The sequence below is a fragment of the Oncorhynchus tshawytscha genome, linkage group LG08 (assembly GCF_018296145.1).
Source record: "Oncorhynchus tshawytscha isolate Ot180627B linkage group LG08, Otsh_v2.0, whole genome shotgun sequence".
NCBI lineage: Eukaryota > Metazoa > Chordata > Actinopteri > Salmoniformes > Salmonidae > Oncorhynchus > Oncorhynchus tshawytscha.
This window is the reverse complement of record NC_056436.1, coordinates 45147493-45159973: the sequence shown is the minus strand read 5'-3', so window position 1 is coordinate 45159973 and position 12481 is coordinate 45147493. Positions and strand designations below refer to the sequence as shown.

The 12481-nt window shown below is 41.8% G+C and overlaps 1 protein-coding gene across 1 annotated transcript in view; it reads right to left on the bottom strand.

Moving 5' to 3' along the window:
* ros1 (c-ros oncogene 1, receptor tyrosine kinase) overlaps positions 1 to 12481 on the bottom strand; it is a 145800-nt gene that overhangs the window by 61826 nt on the left and 71493 nt on the right. The window contains exon 8 of the mRNA XM_024429697.2: positions 4830 to 4995. Within this exon, the coding sequence (XP_024285465.2) occupies positions 4830 to 4995 (166 nt within the window). The remainder of the gene's footprint in view (positions 1 to 4829; positions 4996 to 12481) is intronic.

Sequence of the window (12481 nt, the reverse complement as noted above, 5' to 3'; positions counted from 1 at the left end):
AGACAATATTTTGACCGTTTTGGAAACTTTGAGTGTTTTCTATCCAATACTAATAATAATATGCATATAATAGCAACTGAGACTGAGGAGCTGGCCGTTTACAATGGGCACCTTTTCATCCAAGCTACTCAATACTGCCCCTGCAGCCATAAAAAGTTAAAATTACATTATATATGACGATGCATTTTTTAAAATTTAGTTTACATTTATTTAACTAGGCAAGTCAGTAAAGAAAGAACACATTCTTACAGTCGTGGCCAAAATGAGAATGACACAAATATTCATTTTCACAAAGTCTGCTGCCTCAGTTTGTATGATGGCAATTTGCAAATACTCCAGAATGTTATGAAGATTGATCTTGATGAATTGCAATTCATTGCAAAGTCCCTCTTTGCCACGCAAATGAACTGAATTCCCCAAGAACATTTAGGCCCTGCCACAAAAGGACCAGCTGACATCATGTTAGTGATTCTCTCGTAAATTTTTAGGGATCAAATCCCAGTAACGGGATCGATTTGACAACATCCGGTGACATAGCAATTCAAATTAAATTACTAGAAATATTAAACTTTAATGAAATCACACATTCAATACACCAAATTAAAGCGACTCTTGTTGTTAATCCAGCCAACATGTCAGATTTCAAAAAGGCTTTACGGCGAAAGCAAACCATGTGATTATCTGAGGATAGCACCCCACCAAACAAACACATGACATACATATTTCAACCCGCCGGGCGCGACACAAAACTCAGAAATAACAATAAAATTCATGCCTTACCTTTGAAGATCTTCTTTTATTGTCACTCCAAAATGTCCCATAAACATCACAAACGGTCCTTTTGTTCGATAAATTCCATCGTTATATATCCAAAATGTCCATTTATTTGGCGTGTTTGATCCAGAAAAACACCGGTTCCAACTCCCGCAACATGACTACAAAATATCTAGTAAGTTACTTGTAAACTTGTTCCAAACATTTCAAACAACTTTCCTAATACAACTTTAGGTGTTTTTTAACGTAAATAGTCAATCAAATTTAAGACGGGATAAACTGTGTTCAATACTTGATGAAAACAAAGTGGAGCGTGCTTTCACTCGACCCTCGTTCTGAACTGCCCTACTTCTTCATTTCTCAAAGGAAAAACATCAACCAATTTCTAAAGACTATTGACATCTAGTGGAAGCGCTAGGAACTGCAAGCAAGTGCCTTAGAAATCCAGATCCCCATAGAAAACTCATTGGGTGACCTCAAAAATAAAATTTCCTGGATGGCTTGTCCTTGGGGTTTCGCCTGCCAGATAAATTCTGTTAAACTCACAGACATCATTCAAACTTCAGAGTGTTTTCTATCCAAATCTACTAATAATATGCAGATCCTAGCTTCTGGGCCTGAGTAGCAGGTAGTTTACTTTGGGCATGCTTTCCATCCAGACTTGAAAATACCACCCCCTAGCCTTAAGAAGTTTTAACACAGGTGTGAGGGTTCATGAGGACAAGGCTGGAGATCACTCTGTCATGCTGATTGAGTTCGAATAACAGACTTGATGCTTCAAAGGGAGGGTGTTGCTTGGAATCATTGTTCTCAGTCAAACATGGTTACCTGCAAGGAAACACGTGCCGTCATCATTGCAATGCACAAAAAGGGCTTGACAGGCAAGGATATTGCTGCCAGTAAGATTGCACCTAAATCAACCATTTATCGGATCATCAAGAAATTCAAGGAGAGCAGTTCAATTGTTGTGAAGAAGGCTTCAGGGCGCTCAAGAAAGTCCAGCAAATGCCAGGACCGTTTCCTAAAGTTGATTATTCAGTGGGATCGGGGCACCACCCTTACAGAGCTTGCTCAGGAATAGCAGCAGGCAGGTGTGAGTGCATCTGCATGCATAGTGAGGCTAAGGCTTTTGGGGGATGGTCTGGTGTCAAGAAAGGCAGCAAAGAAGCCACTTCTCTCCAGGAAAAACATCAGGGACAGACTGATATTCTGCTAAAGGTACAGGGATTGGACTGCTGAGGCCTGTGGTAAAGACATTTTCTCTGATGAATCCCCTTTCCGAATGTTTGGGGCATCCGGAAAAAAGCTTGTCCGGAGAAGACAAGGTGAGCGATACCATTATTCCTGTGTCATGCCAACAGTAAACCAGAGACCATTCATGTGTGGGGTTGCTCCTCAGCCAAGGGAGTGGGCTCACTCACTATTTTGCCTAAGAACACACCCATGAATAAAGAATGATACCAACACATCCTCCGAAAGCAACTTCTTTCAAAAATCCAAGAACAGTTTGGCGACAAACAAGGCCGTTTCCAGCATGTTGGAGCACCTTGCCATAAGGCAAAAGTGGGTCGAGGATCAAAACAATGATATTTTGGGTCCATGGCCAGGAGACTCCCCAGACCTTAATCTCATTGAGAACTTGTGGTCAATCCTCATTAGGCGGGAGGACAAACAAAAACCCACAAATTCTGACAAACTGCAAGCGTTGATTATGTAATAATGGGCTGCCATCAGTCAGGACGTGGCCCAAAAGTTCATTGACAGCATGCCAGGGCGGATTGCAGAGGTCTTGAAAAAGAAGGGTCAACACTGCAAATATTGACTCTTTGACACTTATGAAATGCTTGTAATTATACTTCAGTATTCCATAGTAACATCTGACAAAAATATCTAAAGACAGTGAAGCAGCAAACTTTGTCGAAATTAATACTTGTGTCATTCTCAAAACTTTTGGCCACGACTAATTTCAATGACGCCCTTGATCAGGGGCAGAACGACAGATTTTTAAGTTGTCAGCTCGTGGATTAGATCTTGCAACCTTTCGGTTACAAGTCCAACGCTCTAACCGCTAGGCTACCTGTCACCCCATTGCATACGTACATTATCAGTCAAAGTTTAGACACACCTAATCATTTAAGTTTACATTTTTATTTTGACTATTTTCTACATTGTAGAATAATAGTGAAGACATCAAAACTATGAAATAACATATATGGAATCATGTAGTAACCATAAAAGTGTTCAAAGAAAGTGTTCGTCAAAGTAGCCGCCATTTGCACATTCTTGGCATTCTGAAAAACAGCTTCACCTGGAATGCTTTTCCAACAGTCTTGAAGAGTTCCCACATATGCTGAGCACCTGCTGTCTGCTTTTCCTTCACTCTGCGGTCCAACTCTTCCCAAACCATCCCAACTGGGTTGAGGTTGGATGATTGTAGAGGCCAGGTCATCTGATGCAGCACTCCATCACTCTCCTTCTTGGTCAAAGAGCCCTTCACAGCCTGGAGGTGTGTTGGGTCATTGTGCAGTAGAAAAAAAACATTAGTCCCACTAAGTGCAAACCAAATGGGATGGCATATCACGGCATACTTCGGTGCTAGCCATGCTGGTTAAATGTGCATTGAATTCAAAATAAATCACAGACAGTGTCACCAGCAAAGCACCTCCACACCATCACATCTCCTCCTCCGTGTTTCACGGTGGGAACCACAGAACCACACATGCGGAGATCATCTGCTCCCATACTCTGTGTCTCACAAAGAAACAATTTGGATTCATCAGACCAAAGGACAGATTTCCATCGGTCTAATGTCCATTGCTTGTGTTTCTTGGCCCAAGCAAGTCTCTTCTTCTTCTTATTGGTGTCCTTTTTGAACATGAAGACCTGATTCTTGCAGTCTCCTCTGAACAGTTGCTGTTAAGATGTGTCTGTTACTTGAACTTTGTGAAGCATTTATTTGGGCTGCAATTTCTGAGGCTGGTAACTCAAATGAACTTATCCTCTGCAGCAGAGGTAACTCTGATTCTTCCTTTCCTGTGTCGGTCCTCATGCGAGTGAGTTTCATAATAACGTTTGATGGTTTTTGCGACTGCACTTTCAAAGTTCTTGAAATATTCCGGATTGACTGACCTTCATGTCTTCAAGTAATGATGGAATGTCAATTCACTTTGCTTATTTGAGCTCTTCTTGCCATAATATGGACTTTGTCTTTTACCAAATAGGGCTATCTTCTGTATACCACCCCTACCTTGTCACAACACAACTGATTAGAAGGCCAGCATCCCGGAGTCGCCTCTTCAATGTTGACGTTGAGACTGATGGTTTGCGTGTACTATTTAATGATGCTGCCAGTTGAGGATTTGTGAGGCATCTGTTTCTCAAGCTAGACACTCTAATGTACTTGCCCTCTTGCTCAGTTGTTCACCGGGGCCTCCCACTCCTCTTTCAATTCTGGTTAGAGCCAGTTTTTGCTGTTCTGTGACGTGAGTACAACACAGCATTGAACGAGATGTTCAGTTTCTTGGAAATGTCTCGCATGGAATAGCCTTTATTTCTCAGAACAAGAATAGACTGACGAGTTTCAGAAGAAAGTTATTTGTTTCTGGCCATTTTGAGGATGTAATCGAACCCAGAAATGCTGATGCTCCAGATACTCAACTAGTCTAAAGATGGACAGTTTTATTGGTTCTTTTATCAGTTTTCAGCTGTGCTAACATAATTGCAAAAAGGTTTTCTAATGATCAATTAGCCTTTTAAAATTATAAACTTGGATTAGCTAACAGAACGTGGCATTGGAACACAGGAGTGATGATTGCTGATAATGGGACTCTGTAAGCCTATGTAGATATTCCATAAAACATCATCCGTTTCCAGCTACAATAGTAATTTACAATGTCTACGCTGTATTTCTGATCCATTTCATGTTATTATAATGGACAGAAAAAAAATGGCTTTTCTTTAAAAAACAAGGACATTTCTGTCTGACCCCAAACTTTTGAACCATACTGTATATTTACACAATGTATTATTATTAAGAATGTCAGCGGTTGTCTTACCTGTAGATGCCAGTCTCTGGTACCCTCCAGATTTGGATGCCTTTGAATGGGCTTCTGGTTGCCACATTAACATTGACATTGCTGTTCCGATAGGAGCTGGTACACTGGGTTGGGGTGGGCCCCTCTGAACCAACTGCCCCACAAGTGTGAAAGGCCCATTTCGTTGCTGTAAAACACATTGTTACACATACATCAACATTTGCGTATGGACACGTACACACACATGAACACATTATGCACACACACACGCACTCTCACACTCGCACACACATACACACTGTTGAAACTCATCAGATTTATGTTTTATTTCACTTCAACAAGCAACTCCAATGCTCTATACTATCACATCATCAAACCCCAACACACTGAAAAGGCAGAAATAATTATGCATCCTGCTTGTCTGAGTCTTGGTTATTCATGGCATTAATGAAATAAGCATCTTCATCATGTTTCACTGCAGTAAGAATTTCCAATGCTATTGTCACTGTCCAAAGAACACTTCCAAACTATACATTCACTTTTTGTCAATTTCTTTTTTGACATGATTTTTACTCTCGTCTGAGTGTGACAGAGTACAGAATAAATGATGAATTCATGAACGCGCAACACCGGTTGAATATGGCCGGTGTCATTAAATGTCTGCAAAAAAAACGTACAGTGGCTTGCAAAAGTATTCACCTCCCGTGGCATTTTTCCTATTTTGTTGCCTTACAACCTGGTATTAAAATCTTATTTTTTTTTTTTTTTTTTTTGGGGGTATCATTTGATTTACACAACATGCCTACCATTTTGAAGATGCAACATACTTTTTTATTGTGAAACAAGCAAGAATACAAAAAAACTGAAAACATGCATAGCTATTCACCCCCCAAAAGTCAATACTTTGTAGAGCCACGTTTTGCAGCAATTACAGCCGCAAGGGCCTTGGGGTATGTCTCTATAATCTTGGCAATCTAGCCACTGGGATTTTAGCCCATTCTTCAAGCAAAACTCCAGCTCCTTCGAGTTGGTTGGGTCCCTCTGGTGTACATCAATCCTTAAGTAATACCATAGATTCTCAATTGGGTTGATGCTTTGTCTAGGCCATTCCAACACATTTAAATGTTTCCCCATTAACCACTCGAGTGTTGCTTTAGCATTATGCTTAGGGTCATTGTCCTGCTGGAACAGTCTGTCCCAGTCTGAAATCTCTGGAAGACTGAAACAGGTTTCCCTCAAGAATTTCTCTGTATTTAGCACCATCCATCATTGCTTCAATTCTGACAAGTTTCCCAGTCCCTGCTGATGAAAAACATTCACTCAGCATGATGCTCTCACCACCATGCTTCACTGTGGGGACGGTATTCTTGGAGTGATGAGCGGTGTTGGGTTTGCGCCAGACATAGTGTTTATCTTGATGGCCAAAAAGCTACATTTTAGTCTTATCTGACCAGAGTACCTTCTTCTCTCACTTTAAGCAATGGCTTTTTTTCTGGCCAATCTTCTGTAAAGCCCAGCTCTGTGGAGTGTAAGGCTTGAAGTGGTCCTATGGACAGATGCTCCAATCTCCGCTGTGGAGATTTCAGCTCCTTCAGGTTTATCTTCGTTCTTGTTGTTGCCTTTCAGATTAATGCCCTCCTTCCCTGGTCTGTGAGTTTTGGTGGACGGCCCTCTCTTGGTTTGTTGTGGTGAAATATTCTTTCATTTTTAAATAATGGATTTAACAGTGCTCCATTGGATGTTCAAAGTTTCGGATATTTTTATATAACCCAAACCTGATCAACTTTGTCCTGACCTGTTTGGCGAGCACCTTGGTCTTCATGGTGCCATTTGCTTGGTCGTGCCCCTTGCTTAGTGGTGTTGCAGACTCTGGGGCCTTTCAGAACAGGTATATATATACTGAGTTCATGTGACAGATCATGTGACACTTAGATTGCACACAGGTGGACTTTATTTAACTAATTATGTGACTTCCATCACGTGGACTGGGAGATGTTTCGTATTGCGTCAGACAACAACATTGACGAATACGCTGATTCGGTGTGCGAGTTCATTAGAACGTGCGTTGAAGATGTCGTTCCCATAGCAACGATTAAAACATTCCCTAACCAGAAACCGTGGATTGATGGCAGCATTCGTGTCAAACTGAAAGCGCGAACCACTGCTTTTAATCAGGGCAAGGTGTCTGGTAACATGACTGAATACAAACAGTGCAGCTATTCCCTCCGCAAGGCTATGAAACAAGCTAAGCGCCAGTACAGAGACAAAGTAGAATCTCAATTCAATGGCTCAGACACAAGAGGCATGTGGCAGGGTCTACAGTCAATCACGGACTACAGGAAGAAATCCAGCCCAGTCATGGACCAGGATGTCTTGCTCCCAGGCAGACTAAATAACTTTTTGCCCACTTTGAGGACAATACAGTGCCACTGACACGGACTGCAACGAAAACATGCGGTCTCTCCTTCACTGCAGCCGAGGTGAGTAAGACATTTAAACGTGTTAACCCTCGCAAGGCTGCAGGCCCAGACGGCATCCCCTGCCGCACCCTCAGAGCATGCGCAGACCAGCTGGCCGGTGTGTTTACGGACATATTCAATCAATCCCTATACCAGTCTGCTGTTCCCACATGCTTCAAGAGGGCCACCATTGTTCCTGTTCCAAAGAAAGCTAAGGTAACTGAGCTAAACGACTACCGCCCCGTAGCACTCACATCCGTCATCATGAAGTGCTTTGAGAGACTAGTCAAGGACCATATCACCTCCACCCTACCTGACACCCTAGACCCACTCCAATTTGCTTACCGCCCAAATAGGTCCACAGACGATGCAATCCCAACCACACTGCACACTGCGCTAACCCATCTGGACAAGAGGAATACCTATGTGAGAATGCTGTTCATCGACTACAGCTCGGCATTCAACACCATAGTACCCTCCAAGCTCGTCATCAAGCTCGAGACCCTGGGTCTCGACCCCGCCCTGTGCAACTGGGTACTGGACTTCCTGACGGGCCGCCCCCAGGTGGTGAGGGTAGGCAACAACATCTCCTCCCCGCTGATCCTCAACACTGGGGCCCCACAAGGGTGCGTTCTGAGCCCTCTCCTGTACTCCCTGTTCACCCACGACTGCGTGGCCACGCACGCCTCCAACTCAATCATCAAGTTTGCGGACGACACAACAGTGGTCGGCTTGATTACCAACAACGACGAGACGGCCTACAGGGAGGAGGTGAGGGCCCTCGGAGTGTGGTGTCAGGAAAATAACCTCACACTCAACGTCAACAAAACTAAGGAGATGATTGTGGACTTCAGGAAACAGCAGAGGGAACACCCCCATCCACATTGATGGAACAGTAGTGGAGAGGGTAGCAAGTTTTAAGTTCCTCGGCATACACATCACAGACAAACTGAATTGATCCACTCACACAGACAGCATCGTGAAGAAGGCGCAGCAGCGCCTCTTCAACCTCAGGAGGCTGAAGAAATTCGGCTTGTCACCAAAAGCACTCACAAACTTCTACAGATGCACAATCGAGAGCATCCTGGCGGGCTGTATCACCGCCTGGTATGGCAACTGCACCGCCCTCAACCGTAAGGCTCTCCAGAGGGTAGTGAGGTCTGCACAACGCATCACCGGGGCAAACTACCTGCCCTCCAGGACACCTACACCACCCGATGCTACAGGAAGGCCATAAAGATCATCAAGGACATCAACCACCCGAGCCACTGCCTGTTCACCCCGCTGTCATCCAGAAGGCGAGGTCAGTACAGGTGCATCAAAGCTGGGACCGAGAGACTGAAAAACAGCTTCTATCTCAAGGCCATCAGACTGTTAAACAGCCACCACTAACATTGAGTGGCTGCTGCCAACACACTGTCAATGACACTGACTCAACTCCAGCCACTTTAATAATGGGAATTGATGGGAAATGATGTAAATATATCACTAGCCACTTTAAACAATGCTACCTTATATAATGTTACTTACCCTACATTATTCATCTCATATGCATACGTATATACTGTACTCTATATCATCGACTGCATCCTTATGTAATACATGTATCACTAGCCACTTTAACTATGCCACTTGGTTTACATACTCATCTCATATGTATATACTGTACTCGATATCATCTACTGTATCTTGCCTATGCTGCTCTGTACCATCACTCATTCATATATCCTTATGTACATATTCTTTATCCCCTTACACTGTGTATAAGACAGTAGTTTTTTGGAATTGTTAGTTAGATTACTTGTTCGTTATTACTGCATTGTCGGAACTAGAAGCACAAGCATTTCGCTGCACTCGCATTAACATCTGCTAACCATGTGTATGTGACAAATAAAATTTGATTTGATTTGATTTGACTTCTGAAGGTAGTTGGTTGCACCTGATCTTATTTAGGGGCTTCATAGCAAAGGGGGTGAATAGATATGCACGCACCACTTTTCAAATAGTTTTTTACAATTATTTTTTGAAACAAGTTATTTTATTCATTTCACTTCACCAATTTGGACTATTTTGTATATGTCCATTACATGAAATCCAAATAAAAATCTATTTAAATTACAGGTTGTAATGCAAAAAAATTGTAAAAATGCCAAGAGGATGAATACTTTTGCAAGGCAGTGTAATTTAATTGTTACCATCAGCACAGTTACAGTCATAAACACTCTGGATAACATGAAAACAGCCTAACCAGCTCTGCTAGGGAGAGTAAAATGGTCACAGTGCTGTGTTCTGTCATTTGTGTCTGGAATTTGTGCCATTTTGAGGTCAGAAAACTCAGATCAACCCTACTCCTCAACCCTAACCCTACTCCAGATCAACCCTACGCCAGAACTTCCAGTAAGCGCTCTGAATGCTCCCTCAGAATTTACAAATGCCCAGAGTGCACACTGCGAGCGCTCTGGCACTCCAGATTGAATTTTACTCACCCAGAGTAATGAAACTCTCAGTACATTCCAATTTGTGACTCACAAACTGGATTGGGTCATATGTAGCAACATTTGAAATAGTTTTTTTTTTTTACATTGGATAAAAGTAGAGACTCAGAGCTACAGAATGGAATAGCATATACAGCATTTTTGAGGAACAATGGAAAAGTATTTATACTTTGAAAGTTGATACACTTGTAAACTCACTTTTCAGAAAAGGGCCTTTGAATGTTTTGGTACCTACTGGAGAGCTCTCCTTTGTCTACATGCATTCAGCATTGTTCACACCCTCTTAAGCCAGGCCCACGCATCTTTTTAAGGATTCACTTGTGTGGTCATGTGCTAAACAGTGAGTACTGTAGTAAAGATTAAGACTAAAAGTGGTAGTAGCCTACAATATGGAACAATCCAGGTAAACAAAAAGTGTCCGGATAAAAAATATTTGATAAATATTAGATGATGCTTAACCTTGTCTAAATTGATGGGTCATGTGAAATAAATTATTTAATCCCTAGCCACATCCAAATGGTGGAACAAGTACTAAATTGTTATTCTTGAGTAAAAGTATAAATCATTTCAAATTCCTTATATTAAACCAGACTGCACAATTGTATTTTTTATTTATTGGACAATTTTCCTGTCAAAACGTAATGAATACTTTTTGGTGTCAAGGAAAATGTATGGAGTAAAAGGTTCATTATTTTCTTTATGAATGTAGTGAAGTAAAAGTTGCCAAAAATATAAATAGTAAAGTAATGTACAGATACCACAAAAAAACTACTTAAGTAGAACTTTAAAGTATTTTTAACTAAGGACTTTACACCACTGCCCAAATGCCTTCACACCAGTACATTAGCATAGTTTATATACTGTTACACACACACTTATCACATAGTATTCCATACATAAATTAAGGCCATGCAACCTGAGTTGAAATCTGAGTGATGCGCCATATATTTATGGGGTGGACACTTGATACGGTCACATGATATTGTTGTGGTATGTCACAAAATCATGTTACGACCACACATCAATATTAATTTTATATATCAATATTTTGCTAAGTCTTGCTAAGTGGATGGTCTCTACAGAAGGTGTAAACGGTACAGCCAAATGTTTACTTGCATAGTAGCAACATCAGAAATAGATTGTGTCAATTTAAATAAAATAGACAAGGACAATATCAATAACGATATCAGTGATAGACAAGGTAGTTATATGCATACAATCAGGGGTAAAGTGGCTGAACAGTAGGATAAAAAAATAATTGTAGTAGCAACGTGTGATAGGAGAGAGTCGTGAATAGAGGCACTGCAGATAGTGCCGATGACTGCTCCGTCCAAACCACGCATGAACAAGGGAATCTATATTCGGAGAGCCTGTTTCTGTCCTGACTCTGGTGCAGGGCATGTGATGTCCATAGCCTCTTTGTCGCAAAACTCCCTGATCTTGTCATAAAGATAGTTTGTCTAGCTGTGTCCAGTCCAGGTGGTGCTTTTACAGGGAGACCATCTATGGGAGGAAGGACATCAGCGTAGTGCAGCAGCTAAAACCTGGTCCCGACAGTCAGAACGCTCCTTGGTGACGACAACACCAGGCTCCAGAGCATCGAAGCTGTAAAACAGGGAATAAAAAAATCAGAAGACATTACAACCTTGCACAACATCAATCCACCTCCCAAGTTTAGATAAGAATAACCTCATACAATGAAAATTATTTTTTTACCTGAAGTGCTGGTGCTGCTTGATCTGTGGCAGTGGGCCTGAGGTACAGAGTCAGGTGTTGCTGTCAGCCATAGCTTTCCACTAGCACCGTACCATCCTCCAGACCAACCAGCTGTGGAGCTTGGAGTGGCCTGTGATGTGAATGTCCAGATTGTGGTGGAGCTTGTGAATGATTCACCAGACACAATACCAGAGCACAAACTTGTTCTTGTTTTGGCCACTGCAGTTATCACAATTCAGGTCCAAACGTGTTTTCCAATCTCCATATTTGGTGAAGAAATGGTGCATGCATTTGACTGCGCTGCTGCCTTTGCTTGCTTGTGCTAGCTCTCTTGTTGATGACTGTACGACTTTTGGATTAAGAGTAGCTAGCTAAAAAATGAACTATGATCCAAATCCATAGAGTAATGTTACTAGCAATACAAACCGATTGTCATAGCAAGCTAAAGTTAACCAAATAACCTTAGGTTTAATGTTAGTTAGCAAGCCAGCCATCGAACTCCAGCTGGCTAGCTAACAGTAAGCTTTAGCTTGCAATGAAAACAACTTTCTGACAAAATTAGAAAAGCATGATATCTGAATCTGTAGCTAGATTCTTACCTGTATACATGGATGAAAGCTTCATGGCAGACTGCAACCCCATTATTCAGACATCCTGTGTTTCCGTTTAGTTTGCATAGCTTTTTTGGCCCGTTGTGTTCCACTGATTTCAAAATGTGTTCTTTTCAGAGTGAGAGAGTCAGTATTTGTCGTCCAAAAAAGTAGTCCATCACAGCTTTTTCCCACTGACCTTTGTCGACAGCGTCTGATAAACTCAGGGCACCAATGTTATTGAGAGCAGTAGCAACATATTTGCAGTTCTTCGTCTTATGTACAGACCTTTACATGATATGAATGATTAGGAGACAGATGTATGTTTAAAAAATTACTGGCATAGTTCAAGTGGTCTCTGAGCAACAGAGTAAAAGACTAAACATTTTATAATTGCCCCTAGTCAAGCGGAC